This window comes from Salminus brasiliensis, chromosome 1, assembly GCF_030463535.1.
Source record: "Salminus brasiliensis chromosome 1, fSalBra1.hap2, whole genome shotgun sequence".
NCBI classification, from domain to species: Eukaryota; Metazoa; Chordata; class Actinopteri; order Characiformes; family Bryconidae; genus Salminus; species Salminus brasiliensis.
This window is the reverse complement of record NC_132878.1, coordinates 32,888,732-32,907,100: the sequence shown is the minus strand read 5'-3', so window position 1 is coordinate 32,907,100 and position 18,369 is coordinate 32,888,732. Positions and strand designations below refer to the sequence as shown.

Here is an 18,369-nt window from a genome sequence, read left to right as displayed (position 1 = left end):
CCTGGTTTTACAATAAAATATATAAAAACAAACACAAACCCCCAACACACTAAGTATGATTACCAATGTGTATATAGTTCTCCATTCAATTAGAATCTAATTGGATGCTACTATACGATTCAATTTACAGCCAAAACATTGATCCAGCAGCCAGAGAGCAACTACAACCCTTTTCATGTCTAAACTGAACAGGAAGGTAAAAGAACACAGAGACCAGGGGGCTAGAAATGTGTTGGTGCTGTTGACCCCTCCTCACTCCTTCATCAAAAAACATCTATTCTCAAAAAGCAGCCGACAGACTGTGTATGTGTGTGTAAGTGTGTGTGTGTGTGTGTGTGTGTGTGTGTGTGTGTGTGTGTGAGTGTGTGTGTGTGGAATGTGGGTCCTCCTACGCCAGTGGGCCATGCCAACATTCCTGTGTGACTCCTGAGAGCAGCCAGACTTCCAAACACACAGAGAGCAGTGTTCCCTTCCCACACACACACACACACACAGACTGGCACTCTTTTGCACCCACTAGACCCCCCCCCATTCCCTGAAAGCATAGACACAGACACACACATATGTGCATGCACACACACACACATACACATATAAACACACACACACACACACAGACTCTTCATTGTTCTTCTGCAGCCCCCTGCCCCTGCCCCTTGCCCTACGACCTACAGCCTACCAGACCCCCAGAGATGTCTGGGATACCAATCACACACACACAGGCACACTTGCACACAGCAACATATCAGTTCATTATATTATAATGTTTTGGACAAGATAACATTTTCAAGGTTATTCTTCAAGTTAAAAAGAGGTGTATTGTACTATCTATATTCTATTACTGTGAAAATCAAGAATGTCCAAGTGTTAGATGCCTTATACAAATAACGTTACAGTATAACAACACAAAATAACAACAGTTACAAATAACAACAGTATAAAATCTGGATATTTGGAGTTATACATTGCTAATATGCACATTTGCAAGTGCATTTTCTAAAAGAAACAGTTACAAGACCCTAGAGGCTAACACTGAGAGACTGAAACACTGAGACTGACAGACTCACACAGACAGATTGAGAATGAGCAGAGCAGAAATACTGGGTGAGATATTAGCAGATAGAGACTGAGACTGGGAAACTGAGACTGAAATACCGGTGAGATATTAGCAGAGAGACTGAGACTGGGAGACTGAGACTGAAATACTGGGTGAGATATTAGCAGAGAGACTGAGACAGAGAGACTGAGACTGGGAGACTGAGACTAGGAGACTGAGACTGAAATACTGGGTGAGATATTAGCAGAGAGAGACTGAGACTGGGAAACTGAGACTGAAATACTGGGTGAGATATTAGCAAGAGACTGAGACTGGGAGACTGAGACTGAAATACTGGGTGAGATATTAGCAGACCCTAGAAACAGTTACAAGACCCTAGAGGCTAACACTGAGAGACTGAAACACTGAGACTGACAGACTCACACAGACAGATTGAGAATGAGCAGAGACTGAGAGGCTAAGGCTGAGACTGAGGGATTGGGAGACTGAGACTAAGAGACCAAAACAGATACTGAGACTGAGACACAGAGACAGAAATACTGAGACTGAGGCAGAGATACTGAAACAGAAATACTGAGACTGAGGCAGAGATACTGAAAGTGAGATACTGAGACTGGAAGATTGAGAAAATGAGACTGAGAAACTAGGACTGATGGACAGTGACAGAAATACTGAGTGAGATGCTGACAGAAAGACGGTGACTGGGAGACCAAGACTGATAGACTGAGACAGAAATACTAAGTGAGATACTGAGACTAACATACTGGGTGAGATGTTGACAAAGAGAATCAGACTGGGAGACTGAGACTGAGAGAATAAGACTGACAGACTGAGACAGAAATACTAAGTAAGATGCTGACAGAAAGACTGAGACACACACACACACACAGTACTGAGACTGAAATACTGAGACAGAAATACTGAGGCGAAGATAGAGTGAGATATTGGAAGAGAGACAGACTAAAATACCGGGTGAGATATTGACAGAGACACTGAGACTGGGAAACTGAGACTGGGAAACTGAGACATATTAGGTGAGATATTAGCAGAGAGAGACTGAGACTGGGAGACTGAGACTGAAATACTGGGTGAGATATTAGCACAGAGACTGAGACTGGGAGACTGAGACTGACATATTAGGTGAGATATTAGCAGAGAGAGACTGAGACTGGGAGACTGAGACTGAAATACTGGGTGAGATATTAGCAAGAGACTGAGACTGGGAGACTGAGACTGAAATACCTTGTGAGATATTAGCAGAGAGACTGAGACTGGGAGACTGAGACTGAAATACTGGGTGAGATATTAGCAGAGAGAGACTGAGACTGGGAGACTGAGACTGAAATACTGGGTGAGATATTAGCAGAGAGACTGAGACTGGGAGACTGAGACTGAAATACTGGGTGAGATATTAGCAGAGAGACTGAGACAGAGAGACTGAGACTGGGAGACTGAGACTAGGAGACTGAGACTGAAATACTGGGTGAGATATTAGCGGAGAGACAGACTGGGAGACTGAGTCTGAAATACTGAGACTAAGAGGAAAGGCGTTCCATGCGTGGTAACATGCTTAACAAGCACAGTCGCTGGGTTTTGCACCATCTTGGCTATATCACTAAACTGAACAATAAAACAGCCGTCGGGCCTCAACTTCTGTTAAGCCTGCAGTGCAGACACTTAAAAACTACAAAACGGAATCCTGACCGGCATTTGACTTCTCACACTGCCAGGGGAAACATTGCACTCTTACACACACACACATTGTACATTCAGCATGATTCTGTGAACTGGCAACAGGACAACTATGAGTCTCGGACAGAGTTAGCATTAGGACTAGCTAGAAATTCTCTTCTTGAATAATACTGGGTCTACTTAGCACTAAAACATACACACTCAAATTTTCCAATTGCCCAGCTCTCACATACAGAACAAGTCAGGAAAAGAATTAAATCTGCCAGTGGTTCAGCCGAAAAACTACAATACACACATTCACACACACTGCCTACAATTCCCACAATCCTCTCCCCTTTGACAGCCTATACAGTCCTCCTATTACCAAAGGAACCTCTTTTTTTTGTTAGAAACTGGGAACATTTTTGACATTTTCCACCTCTGAAAGCAGGGCTGATTTCTGAGTTCTGAGTTCCTGCTGAAAGGTAGTTTGTCAATGAACGGTCAAACTAACAAAATAGCGAATGGCGAAAAACTAGATTTACAAACACATGAAGTTACAACAGCAGTAGTATAAAGTATGAGGTTCTATTCCAAAATAATATCAAGAAAGATGTGCTAATATAATGCATGTAATGTAATGTAAAAATTAATATAAATACTGGATATAAAATATTATCCAGTAATATCCCATAGTAATGAGCTTAATATATGTCCAGAATTAAAAAAATAAACTAATCTTAAAATGAAATTCTGATAATATTATAATAATATTATAATAAATGTCTGTCTAGAATAAAATTCAAATAATTACCCAGAACAGTGTTCTAATAAAAAGAAAATTCAAAACAAATGTTTGTAGTAATCAAATTCTGTATATCATATTTAATTATAGTAATAATATTAATCTACAGAATAAAGCTATTATCATTTGAATATCCAAACAATTGAATAATAACTTTTATTATAATACATTTAATAATAAACTTGAATAGAATAGTATATAATGAGTAGTATTTCAAAAACAGTTGAATTTCTTGTTGTTCTCACAATATGTACGAAAGTGAAAAAGTAACATAACATATGAGGTTACAACGTGTTTCTTTAAATAGTAGTGTACACCCACAAACACCGTCACACTCCCCTTCAACACACACCTTGTGACCTCCTGCTCGAGTCTGGAGACATTGGGCACGTAGAACATCACCCCGAAGAACAACAGTGGCTCATTCCCAAACTTATCCAACTGCTTCTTCAGTGGCTTCTCTAGCTCCACCCATCGCGGCACCTGAGCTTTAGAGTGGAACCACAGGCCGAAGAAATGCGTCTGAGAGAGAGAGAGAGAGAGAGAGAGAGAGAGAGAGAGAGAGAGAGAGAGAGAGAGAGAGAGAGAGAGAGAGAGAGAGAGAGAGAGAAAGAAAGAGAGAGAAGGAGAGGTTCAATACACTGGAGATGTACCTCCTGACTGAAATAAGCTGAGATTCCACAGGTATGGAGTGCTGAATAGTTACAGAACTAATCCATTACATTCATATTTAATCAATCACACCAGTGTTTAATTATGTTTCTATATAAACTCATACTTTAAAAAATGGGTCACATCAGTCAGCATAAGAACTAACTACACACTCTGTGTCAGGTATTTGGCTTAAGTGCATATTACCAAACTCAAAAACTAGACAAAGGCAATATATTCACATGTGTGTAAAGTTTATTATACTTTTGTAATTATATCTATTTATATCTATAAATTTGAATTGTGTCAATTACCCATAGCAATTAGTCATTAAAAAGCTGAATGAACATTCATTTAAGTGAAACATTAAGCTTGTATCTTGGATATGAATTTGTTGTTTTTGTTGTTTTACTTTTATAAATTTTGTCAATCACACATATAATCATCACCTGAAGAGCAGAGCTAATTTAGGTAGCTCCTGCTTTAGAGGTGTGCCTGGTTACTATTAAGATATCTAGTCTGTAGTATTTAGCATGTTGGTCAGTTAAGTATCTTTAGGTACAGATGGTTATGCACTGAGGAATGAATTTTCCTCCAGCACCTCAAACACCCACCTGCCATACACTGCAATGGGTCAGAAACTGTACTTTAATAAAAGTAAAGGTCATGTATTTGTCACTGTACTATGTACAGCGAAATGTGTCCTCCACATTTGACCCATATGTGGTAGTGAACACACACACACACACACACATAATAGCCCCATAATAGCAGTAATAAAAGCATAATAACAGAAGGAACAATGTGCTTAACTTTACATTATCTTTATGTGATAACATTGGGTGAAGCACAGCATAAAAAAACTGACCCAGCATTTGGACCAAGCTGTGCTTGAATCCTAGAGTCAAGTTTCTCAGCTCTGATCCTCTGGAGCTACTTCACTGTAAAGTTTGTGGACACCTACCTGCTAATCCACACCCCACTCTTATTCTATTGGCAAAGCTTTTCTGTGGAGATTATACCAGCTGTATGTACTCCTGGAGGACACCTGTAAATACACATGGTGAACAACTACGTTGTGCAATGTCCCATACCGGCCTCAAACAAGACATGTTCGCTCTTGTTGGGTGGGCGTGACCAAGACGTCGCTAACATGGCGTGACATATCTGAGCTTTATGGATATTACTAATAAGAAAGCCATCTACTCTTGCAATTTCCACTGTTTAGTTGGTGGAACTGAATACTACGTGCTAACAATAGGCAGCTGCTGTTAAAACTTTCGCTATGTGTCAATCTAAGAGGGTTTGTAGGGTCCACACTTCAGTTCTTTAGCATTCAAAACTACACAGTGGTTCCTATTTCATTCAGATACTCTGGCAAAGGCCATGACCCCATTTACACCTGGTCACATTATGTTGTCGCTGGATTGTATCCTGATAAGATTTTAGCCACATGCATTTTCACCATGGTAGTCGAATGTGTCTCTGGTCCAGTTTAATCTGAATTCTGTGTAAGATGAATATGCACATTATGCATCATTATGCAGCAATTTGTACTGGTGTTTCAGTTGTGCCAGGAGGTTTGGTTGTCAACTTAGACAGATAGGTCTCAGCCCCTCCTCAAGTGGTTTGAATGATGGGATTTGTATATGGTTTAAGTCTGAGTTTAGGTCTTTTTTTATGTGGCTTGGCCTTATCAAGATATAGTCCTGATCCTCAAGACGCATGAAGTGACCAGCTGTAAACAGGATCTTTAAATCTGTGGCGAGAGGAGCTATAGCACCTGCACATCCTCGCTGGGCTGCCCTTATTGTTAAATGTACTGTATTTTTTTCAGATCACAAGCCCATTTACATTACGATTTCTTTACATTCACACTTGCCCATGGTCAAATATTTGGGCCAATTTTTAGTGGCCTGAAGGTCAACCTGTATGAAAAGCACTTGCATATTGCCCTTACTTTTTAGTAATATGATTTGCTCTTTAATGAGTCAAACTTGCGTTTTAAATTCCTAAATAAGATGTGAAATCAAATAAACAGCTATTACAAATACGGTATAAGATTGTACTATATAGTACTGAAAAGGGACCTCTTTGTGTTGCTATGTAGAAACATTTTTATTTTTAAACATTTTATCCAAGCAATCCAATGCTTGTTTGGTTTCCATGGTCCCATATAAAACCACTGCGGTAATCAATGTCATCAATTATAGGAATACATGTTTTGCATAACAAGTGTTGATGCTTCACAAAAATGGTCGCTCCCATTGAAAACATGGGCTGTGTCCCAAACAACACAATAATACACCCAATAGTGTCTTAAAAATTGGCCTCCACCATTAGAAATGGAGGTATTTAGGACAATGTGGTGCTCTGTGAGCTTTGCGTGTAGATAGACGTGTACTCTTTGTCAACATGGCAGCATAACAGCACTGTAAGTGATGTGTCTTCATCGTGCCATGTCTGCATCACTACTGTTGTGGTAGGGTAAAGCTGCTGTTTGTTTTTTCTGTTGACTTTAATGATCGTGTAGGAGTGAGAGAAAAGCTTAAGCTAACGGTACAGCTTGTTCTTGCATTACATTGATGCACAAATACAATTGCCAGTGATTACCCCAACTACACGTTATCCCAGAGATTAATTGTTATAAACATTCCAAGTCTAAAAATATTGATCCTCCATTCCAGGTAAAGGGTTGCCATGACACAAAACACAAAACCTGAAGTGCAATCTATTTGTTTTTAATAGTTGATTAAAGAGAATATTAAAATATCAAGAGAAATATTAAATTTTTTCATTATTCCAGTTCAATGATTTTAATTGAAGCTGTTGATGAGCTAGGTGTCCCAGAACATTTGGCATGTAATGTAGGCACTGCTGCACTGTTGCAGTGAACAGCGTATGGATGCCCCTCGCTTAGCTCTGTGTTAATGCTGAACCGAGCACACACACACACACACACACACACACAAATATCCCTTTCAGAATAAACTATAAATTCATTCAATCATATCAACCAATCAAAAAAAATAAAAATAAAACTACTACTAACAGATTATGCATTTTTCTGTTTAATCAATGAAATTTCCCTTTAACCCTTTAAAGGGAAAAAGCCTATGACCTGCTGGCAGTTATTACAAACTTCTATTACCAGAGAAAAGCCCCACCAGTTTGTACAGAAGTCCCTGTCCTTACTGAAGAATACACATTAGTGTGAATTAAGCCGTTCTGTGTTCAAAATATTTTTGGTTACCAAACATGCCATGTTTTAAACATGTGATTAATTTTAAAATCATACATGAGAGTGTGAGCGAAAGACTGCTAGCTCTTGGCACCCACTGTCAACATGGTGGCAAATTCTGCTGCATTTTCCAACCTGCTTGGTTTTGATTAGCTACAACAACTTTATGTGTTGTGTTATATTGAGTGTGTGTGTGTGTGTTACCTGTAGGCAACACCTGTGCCATATGTCATCACAAGCCAGATTTACAGTGTTGCCTCGGGTTAAATCTAATTGATGTGATTAAACACACACACACACACGCACACCCAGCATACACAAAAAAACAAACTGAAAATCAGAAACACACACAAATGCTCCGTAGGTCCGGCCAGAGTTTTAGGGTAGAGTCAACAAACAGGCTGATGGCTGCACAACAGAACACAACAGCACACACAAAATTGGGATACCAAAGCAACCACCTCGGAACACTTTAGCAACCATCTGAGAAGCTTGACCAACCACCTAGCAACAATGTCAAATACCATGAAAAGGGCCTCGCAACACCATAACATACACCCGACTATATTAGCATTGCAATCGCCTTGCAAAACAACCAGGCATACCATAACAACCAGTCAGCAACACTCTAACAACCACTAAACTATAGCAGTCACCTAGCAATACTTTATTTGCCAGCCACAAGGTAAATGCTTAAGCTGCACAATCACTCTGTATTTTCTTCATTACATTCCTTTTTCTAGGTTCTAGTGTTAAATGATTTAAAGCCACAGACAGCTCCGCCAAAGCTTCATATAATAAAAGTTATATCACAGGCCTGGTTGTGATATATATATATATATATATATATCACATATGCCTGGTTTTTAACCGGGAATGTATTCAATTATTTATTGTTTAATGAGTTTAGTACAGTATAGTTGAGAGTTCTTTGTACAAATCCCTTGTAGCTGAATATATTTGATCTGAATAACACTGAATACCTATAGATAGGGCTGGCTGATATGTATATATAAATTTAGAAGTAGGGCTGGGCGAAATGGTAAAAATACTATATGTAAAGACATTTATCACAATACATGTAATCACAGACTAAATACATCAGTGGAGTCAGATTCTTATAAACTACTATTCAGATACTCTCCCGCACCGTCTAATTACACTGTCTGTAGCGAAAACCTGCAGATGATCAGTGTGTATTAAGCAGCAACAACTTCTCTGATATGCTTAGAAAAGCATTTTGCCTTTAGGATAACAACATTTATCATGGTACAATAAAATATCGCCATATTGCCCAGATCTGTTTATAAACCACTAAGGTCTGTGTAAAATCTAGTTTAGACCTCAAACAGCTGATCAGCGTTTAGTATCCAGAATGTTAGCCTCCTGCTTCCCATTACTTGTTGATTGTAAGATTCTAAAAATGTGCTGGTAAGTAGATTATTACCAACAATTCATTCTAGTAGATCCTTTCCAAAATGTAAGAAAGTCCCTGCATGAAAGACACCGTTTAATAAGGGTTTGCTCAGATGTAATGGGCGCAATTTTGGTATAATGGGAGCAGTAAAAAAAGTGACCAGGCTCCTCATAAACTGGCTCGATTTGCAAAATGCTAGTCATGAGGTAGTCAATGGCTACTCTGTGGTGAGCATCACATTGTGTTTCAAAGACAATGACAGCAAAAGTCCACATCTGGCTTTCTGATCACAGCGCTGCAACTTCTCTTAGCAAAATAATCCCTTCCTGGCAAACGCAGCAGTCATAAAGCAGTGTGTACAGTAGCTCCTGTGAGCCATCCCCTGCTGCCAGAAAGCTTCTCCCAAAGGCCTCGTGCTAAAGCCATCATGTTTACAGTGGTGGTGGTTGGGTGTGTGTGTGGGGGGGTGGGGGGTATACACTAAGCCCCCTCTCTCTCTCTTTCTTTCTCTCTCTCCCTCTTTCTAGCACTTAACTGAACATAGACCCTTGCGGGACGTCCCAGGTGGGTAAAGCCTCCCATCAGCCTCTGGCTACTTTCCCATCCCACTGCGGCTGATAGGCTTAGAGATGCAGCCCGGAACAAATGCGCTAAGAAGAGCCACATTTAAGCGGAAACATAGAGCTAAGCGATGGTCATCCATACGCTGTGCACTGCAAAGAATTGCTTTGTCAGCCTGCTATTTACATTACGTGCCAAAAATTTTGGGGACACCTAGCTCATCAACAGCTTAAAATAAAAAAAAGAATTAAAATATTTAAAACAATAATTTGTGTTTGAATGGATTTTCAATAGATATTTGAGGCCATATTTGGGTGTAGAAGCTATAATTTAGCATGTATGTATGACCTAGTGCATTAAGTGCAGAAAAGGAAGGCGTTTGAGATGTTGTTGTAAGAAGAGGTAGCTGCAGCTTTCGTCTCAAGTATTTTAAACTCATGCAACACATCAGGTGGCTGGTTTAAGCAGCAGAGACCCTGCAAGAGCCACTGGATTTTTAAAGGGTTTTGTTACATTCTGTAAACGTTCCAGGATGTGTCACTTTATGACACCTCTATGACAGCAATGTAAACAGAGGGCAAAAACAAGCAAGGATCGGAGAGGGATCAGGCTTAAAATAGCTGATAATCGATCTATCAAAATGGCTTGGATTGCCCCTGATCTACTACATCATTAAATATCAGTCTGTAATATCAGTCAAAAAGCTGGTCCAATGCTGATAATTCCAATATCAGTGTGTATCCATATTTACGCATACCCTGTCTCAAAGAACCTGCCCCTTAAAATGAGTGTTTGGCTGTTCCTTGACTGTGTATAAGAGCGTGTATGTGTTTGTGAGGGGGACACAAGGAGTTCATGCGACCCGTGATGTCTTGGAGGTGGTTGCAACAGACTGCCAGGCAGCCGAGAAATTTCTCAACATGGCGAGAATACACTAGCAGACAACACAGACACAGTGAACAGCCGCTACAGGCGGCTACAGGTTTGATTCCTAAAATTTTAACAAAGAAAAGAGTTTGAAAAGCTAAATCCCTTAAAGTATTTGTGCACAACAGAGTTCACTAATAGCCATACACACACGCGCACGCAAAGGCCAGCAGTCCACATACGTTCAATGGTGCTGAAATCCTGAACTTGATCTTCCCTGCTCACCCAGCCCTGAGCGGCATGTCATGATCAAAGTCGCTATCGCTAAATCGTAAAACACACAGCGAGACTCTTCACACAACACAGCCTCCCAAAACCCCCCAGTGCAAAATCACACCATGCTTTGGTGGGGAAAACCGGCCTGCAGGTCAAGTATTCTACTAAACCCACTGGACAATAATGCCTAATCAAGGATGACTGTTAAATAACAGCTGTTTCCGCTGCTATAATTTTCACAAGGGTGAAAATATATGTCAATAATTACAGTGACTTTGCAAATGTAATTATACTGTTACATTACACAACCCTGTTACATTACCTTATAATGTTATTAAACTGTTTATTTTAGATTATACTCTATGTAATTGTACATTAGTATACTGTTACATTACACAATCCTGTTACATTACCATTTAAAGTTACAAAATAATACTGTATACATTGTATAAATAGTTAAAGTAATGATTGTGCATTAGAAAATATCTGCATGAATTATAATAACTAGGGATGCACCGATCTGATATTAGGATCGGGTATCGGTCCCGATATTAACAAAATGAGCTGGATTCTGTATCAAATAATTAGGCCGATCCATGGAACCGATCCAATTACTTTTATTGGTTGGTGTGACACTGCACTAAATGTTTACATGTCTGCAATGTTTGATTAATACTTGTATGTTTGGCCAAGTTACTTATTTATTCTCAGGTTCAGCTGCTAGATTTTATTTTGAATTACTGTTTACACTAAATATTCAAAAATAAGATTGATTATTGTTTGTGTGTTTATTAAAGTGAAGCTACTTGTTTTTGTTTTGGCTAATATATTTAATTTATTTTAATAGATTTTATTTTGAATTTGAATGCTGTGTCAAAGTCCTGCAGAATTGTTTATTATTTTAGTGAGAAATAAATATGTGGGGTATACAGTTTATTAACTTAACAACGGTATGAGTTTGGTATCGCGTATCAACAAATATGCAAAGTTAATGTATCTGTATCGGAACTGAAAAAGCCATATCGGTGTATCCCTAATCATAACTGACAAGATTATTGATTGTAACACTACTGACTGCTGATGACCACTAGAGGCTATTGAATGTGCAACGATGATACCACAGATTACTGTATGTCTTTGAATTACAGTGATCTTTCAACTAATAAGTAATTGATTAAAATTGAAATCAAATAGTCGTAATTGTATATTGGAAATAATTGTATTTTAAATGTGTTCAACATAGCAGTTAATTGTAGTACTCATTTTGTAATGTATTAGTGGTGTTGTAGAACTTATTAACAGCAATGAATGCATAATGACTTGAATTGTCTACACAATTTCTGTTACTGTAAGAAGTTAAGTGAAAACAGGATGATCTGATCACTTTGTGGTGGAAAGGAACATCATACAAACGTAAGTTTACGTTTGTAAAACTTACGTGCAAGTCTAAGTTTGTAAAATTGATTGTAAGAAGAATTGGCAGCTCACAGGATTGGTGGAGGTCAAATTATTGTGTGGAAGAAACTTTTAGTAGGCTTTTATAGAAATGTAAATCAAAATCCCAGTTTGACTGCAAAAGAGAGCTGTGGAGCAGTGGAACTATGTTCTTGGGAATGATGGTGCTCCATGTAATACTTTTGGGATGAGGTGATTATTCAACCTTCAAACTTGACAAAAGCTTTCAGCACTGAATGCAATCAAATCCTCACAGCAGTGCTCCAAAATCTAGTAGAAAGCCTTTTCTGGACAGAAGAGACGGTTACTCCATCAAAAGCAGGATAAACTAATACCCTTGATTTCAGAAGAAACAATGAAAGGAAAGGTGTCCCAATACTTTTGTCTATAAAATGAATGGGTAGCAGCTTCTCTGTTTTTCGCCACGCTGCTCCTGTTAACGGTGCCACGCATAAATCCTATAACATTCCCATTCTAGTTTCACTTTTACTGGTCATGACCTGCAATGAAACACATGGTGGGAAATGTATTTTTCACACACCACACGTGGTAAGCAGCAGAAAGCAGAAATTAAGTACAATAGCCGCTCACAGCAGATGAACCACAGTAGAAATTCTGGTGCAGCAGATGTTTTCCACTATAAAACAGTTCCAGACTGCAGACATTTAGACCTCTTTGATAACCTCTGAAAAGTGCCTCAGTGCTGTAGGTTGTGGATGATGCCTGTTTACATCATCACCATATAGAGGAGTAGCTCACATAGAACACACAGAAATAAATGTAGGAAAAAACGGAGCAGAACAAGATCAAGCTTAACGTTGCCAATACCCCATCCATTAAAACACACCTGGATCGGCTCCTTTGGGTCGGACTGGGGCATCAATCAGGGCATGCTGTTTAATAAATCAGACTACTGACTTCACTGAGGATTAGGATAGGAAAGAAAGACTCTTGTGGAGAATTATTAGAATTTTAATAATTGCATAACTGATTAGATAATTGAGAATACGGATGATTAGAACTGCACTGATCGTACGGATTTAGTGTGTTACCTCGCGCAGTTCGAGACGCTGGGCCACCGCCTCCAGACACTCCTGGCCTGTGCTCTCCACAGACAGCGTGCACTCGATCACGTTGTTATCCAGCAGACGGATCCGCGTCACAAAGTAATTCTTACTCAGGACGTTGTAGCGCTTCGTACGCCGGAGCCTCAGTCTGAACGGCATGGCTGAACAAGGTCAGACCGGAGTCACAGGGGTCAAAAGGTCAGGGGACTGGTGGGGGGTGGTGGGGGGGATTAGGCCACCTGCCCCACCCGGGGAAGGCCACACCCCCCACTGAAGAAGTGCACCCTGGGACGGAGCAGTCCCATTCCGAGATGAGGAAGAGGAGCAGTCCTGTGAGCTGTGAAGAAACATGGAGAGAAGAGGGGTTTTAAAAAAGGCAAATGTAAAAGGGAATTTTTTTTATTTATTAAACATTTGTAGCACTGATCCACCCACAATGACTGCTCAGAAATAGGTGCTTTAATGGGGTGTTTTTATTACTAGGTCATTACTATAGTATCTCTCAGTGTTGCCTGAGTACTGCTTGATGGTTGCAGTGGTACTGTAGATGATGGCTAGGTGGTTACAAGAGTATCTCACATGTTGCTAGGGTATTGCTATGTAGATGTATATAGTATAGTATATAGTATATGTAGATGTATATAGTATGATATTTTTAATGGTTGGTTATTACTGGGGCGTTGCTAGGTGGTTACTATAGTAGCTCACATTGTTGCTAGTGTACTGCTAGTTGATTACCATAGTATTTCACATTGTTTCTGGGGTATTGTTAGATCATTACTATGGTATTTCATATTGTTGCTAGGGTATTATTAGATGATTACTATGGTATTTCACATTGTTGCTAGGGCATTTTAGTTGATTACTATAGTATTTCATATTGTTGCTAGGGTATTGCAAGGTGGTTATTATGATATCTCTAATAGTTGGTTAGATATTGCTACACAGTTCCAATTAAAAATGATTGCTATGGTATTGCTACTACAGTATCTCACACTGTTGCTAGGACATTGCTAGATGGTCAAAGCAGCCACTCAATCTCTCTCTTTTCCTTCACTCCTCCTCATCGCTTCTTTTCTCTCCACTCTAGCTCTCTCTTTTCCTTCACTCCTCCTCATCGCTTCTTCTCTCTCCACTCTAGCTCTCTCTCCCTCTCACACACACACTTCACTGTCTTTGATGGACACCACATAAAACAGACAAGCAGAAGGTTCCTTTGAAGTGGAGCAAACGTATCCTGTTTCTAAAGGAGAAAGTCCAACCCTCAGTCTCTCTCTCTCTCTCTCTCTCTCTCTCTCTCTCTCTCTCTCTCTCTCTCTCTCTCTCGCATGCTTCCTCTCTCTTCCTCCCTCCTCAGCTTCCTGTTTCTCTGTCAGCATTTCTCTTCATTCCTTTTCGTCTTTCTCTTCATGCAAAATACCTCACACACAGAAGCTACATCATGTAAACATTCCACACACATGTGCTGTGTACCAGTACTGGGTGTATAGAGACTGTTGGCATGCTGCTGCACATACAGAAACACAGAGACTGGAAGCCACACATCTGCAGTGCATAGAGCAATAGAGCAGAGTTCTATTAGTGTGAGGCGTGGGAGTCTCATATGGACACGCTCTGGGTAAGTAGGACAGCAAGAGTTCTTCTACTTACACTGCTACATCACAGACCGTGTCAGAATAAAAGTCACTAATGCAAACAAACAAACAGACCGTGTCAAAATAAAAGGCACTAATACAAACAGACTGTGTCAAAATAAAAGTTGCTAATACAAACGAACAAACAGACCATGTCAAAATAAAAGGCACTACTGAAAAGGAACAAACAGACAACAGAGTCACTAATGCAGACAAACAGACTGTGTGAAAATAAGTCTATAATGCAAACGAACAAACAGACAATATCAAAATATGAGTCACTAATGCAAAAAAACAAATGTTGTCAAAACAGACTGTCAAAATAAAAGCCACTAATACAAATGAAGCATAAACACAAAATGCTTTCATATATCAACCTTTTTTCTTTTTTGCTGATCCGATCCGTTACTCTGTTTGTGGCGGCAAAAAGCTTAAGAACCCTTAATGTAAAAAACTGTTATATTAATAACTGTAATATTATAGTATGTAAGCTGACAGCTCCTTTCATTCAACCTTAAATAACAACTGTTGGTGTTGTACTGTAAGATGTGGAAAATCCTGTGAAGTTAAACTGTATCAGTATTGCCTTTAGGAGATCAACACATAAAGACCAAGGGAGATAATTGCAGAGGACAGGAGAAAACAGAGTGACAGAGAAAGCATGAGGGCAGAAGAAGAGCGAGGTAATGAAAGGAAGAGGAGTGGAGGAGAAAAAGAAGAGAGGAATGTGTCGGCGCTTGTCTGGGTGCTGCTGGAGGGGTGCAGATAGGCGGCCTGGATGCAGGCCCAAATTCCACTCTCTCCATTTACAGCCATAACACTGCACACCTGACACAAGAATGCCCCAGGCACCTCTGTGTATGTGTGTGTAAAGTTTAGGGAAAACCAGACAGATAGTAACAGCAGAACTGATTAAAATCACTCAGTTGTGAAATACAGACCATTATAAACATGCAAAATGACGTTTACTATTTCTACTAAAAATAGTAATAAACAAATGTTACAACACACTGTAAACGATGCTGTAAAATGCCTTCACAGCGACATGTCCTCACTGCAACACTCTGTAAACGATGCTGTAAAATGCCTTCACAGCGACATGTCCACACTGCAACACTCTGTAAACAATGCTGTAAAATGCCTTCACAGCGACATGTCCTCACTGCTACACTCTGTAAACAATGCTGCAAAATGTCTTTACAGTGACATGTCCACACTGCAACACTCTGTAAACAATGCTGTAAAATGCCTTCACAGCGACATGTCCACACTGCAACACTCTGTAAACAATGCTGTAAAATGCCTTCACAGCGACATGTCCACACTGCAACACTCTGTAAACAATGCTGTAAAATGCCTTCACAGCGACATGTCCTCACTGCAACACTCTGTAAACAATGCTGTAAAATGCCTTCACAGCGACATGTCCACACTGCAACACTCTGTAAACAATGCTGTAAAATGCCTTCACAGCGACATGTCCACACTGCAACACTCTGTAAACAATGCTGCAAAATGTCTTTACAGCGACATGTCCACACTGCAACACTCTGTAAACAATGCTGCAAAATGCCTTCACAGTGACATGTCCACACTGCAACACTCTGTAAACAATGCTGTAAAATGCCTTCACAGTGACATGTCCACACTGCAACACTCTGTAAACAATGCTGTAAAATGCCTTCACAGCGACATGTCCTCACTGCAACACGATGCTGTAAAATGCCTTCACAGTGATATGTCCTCACTACAACACTCTGTAAACGATGTTGTAAGATGCCTTCACAGCGATATGTCCACACTGCAACACTGTAAACAATGCTGTAAAATGCCTTAATAACAACATGTCCATAAAAGACAAAAAATAAATAAAATAAATAATCCACTTTTGCAAGTTTGTATAGAAAGATAAAGCTAATGTAAGACCATGCTATTTGCTATTTTTACAAATAACATGTCCTGCATGCAACACTCAACATGCAACAATGCACATCACAAAAAAGTTATTCATGAACTAGCTGAGGCCATATAGGAGTCTCATATGGACACGGTCTGAGCGCAAATAGGAGAACTCAAGCGAGTCAACCTCAAAATGACAGACTCCACTTTAAATTTAAGGAAAAAAACAGCTACTACATGCATCCACTACATCACAGACCGTTTTTCTATAAAAATGTGAAAAAGTACAGTATTTTAGTACAAAACTGTGCTGGTCCATCTTAACGTCCGGATTTTGTCCATACATTTTCCCCATGCCTATAGATGTCACAGAGTCATTCAGTGTCAGACCCACACCAATAAGTCTGTTAGAGATTCCTGAACAACTCCACATGGTTTGAAGCAAATGTGTGATCATTTAGGCATGCAGTTAGCAACATGCTAATTAACTACCGAAAATGATCCTTGTAGCTCGACACTAAAGAAGGAAATGTCAGACACCAAACATGACTGGCTGATTGACAACTGGGGTAAGGGTGCGAACTGTGTTGATGTTTGACTTTTCGGCGAACTATGACTTTAAGTTCCAGATCTCATATATAGCTGTGTTTTAATGCACCGCTGTGAAACGCCACTGTGGTTCTTTAATATATATATATTCAGCTACACCGAATCCTAACTGGAGCCAATAAAGCCCTTTGCTTCCTAAACCGACATGTTCCAAACACTTCACACACGCACACACACACACATAGGGTTGGGTGAAGAGGTTAGCTGAGGCTCAGTCGCGGTAAGTGCTGTGTTTAGCTGTCCTCACTGGGTCTCGTTTGCTTGTGGTCAGCGGACGCGAGCAAAACAATGAAACAGCACTGCACCCTCGCTTTCACACAGACAAAAAAAAACACACACACACACTCACACACACCAAAACACCCCACCAAGCTCAACCTCACCTCAACACAGCCCCGGCACTTCTGCTGCGCTCCAGTGCCGAGCTATTTGGAGCACGCGCAAACAGAGAGCGACTGCAGAGTTTGTAATTTTGTGGCTCCGAAAATATATTGTGTAGGAAAAGAGAGAATGAGAAATAGAGAGAGGAAAAAAAACACACACACAAGCAGACACACAAACAAAGTAAATAACTGAAAAAAATGTTTACTGCATCAGGCATCATTTCCACACAAATATCATACACGACATTGACGCATAACCCTAGATTTTTAAAGCACTCGCTAAATTATTGATTTATGTGGAAATTATGGACGCGTCTAAATAAGGTCTGAGTGTGGACACATGCTATAAGTCTTCCATACCAATATAACTGTGTGTCACAACAACATAGCCAATCAGCAGTGACAAGTCTGGAAAGAGAATGCATGCTGACTGACCAGTGACCAGTGCTAAGAGTTGCACCCTTGACAAAAAAAGGAATGTTCAAGGGTACTTTAGCAAAGTCAACAGCATACCTGTCAACATTGGGATTTGACAATAGGGGAAATCTGCTGGCGTCCCTGGCCTGCCCTGTGATGTGTGATGGGAATACAAGCTGCATAAAGCTACAAACGTCTTTATTGTCTGTGTTTTGCTATGTAGACTAGATCTGACGAGCTTTTTAAATTACATGTTGATTTTGTTAGCTGTGTGTTTTATTGAAAATAAATTTGACAAATTTGTTGAATGTTAATTGAGATGTTTATTGACTTAGATGGTTCATTTAGCTAGAATGCTG

At 39.8% G+C, this 18,369-nt stretch overlaps 1 protein-coding gene across 1 annotated transcript in view; it reads right to left on the bottom strand.

Annotated features, from left to right (window-relative positions):
• LOC140554718 (tyrosine-protein phosphatase non-receptor type 14-like) overlaps nt 1–18,369 on the bottom strand; it is a 65,883-nt gene that overhangs the window by 34,156 nt on the left and 13,358 nt on the right. The window contains exons 2-3 of the mRNA XM_072678015.1: nt 13,054–13,405; nt 3,886–4,055 (exon numbers count right to left, since the gene is read on the bottom strand). Of these exons, the coding sequence (XP_072534116.1) occupies nt 3,886–4,055; nt 13,054–13,227 (344 nt within the window). The 5' untranslated portion in view covers nt 13,228–13,405. The remainder of the gene's footprint in view (nt 1–3,885; nt 4,056–13,053; nt 13,406–18,369) is intronic.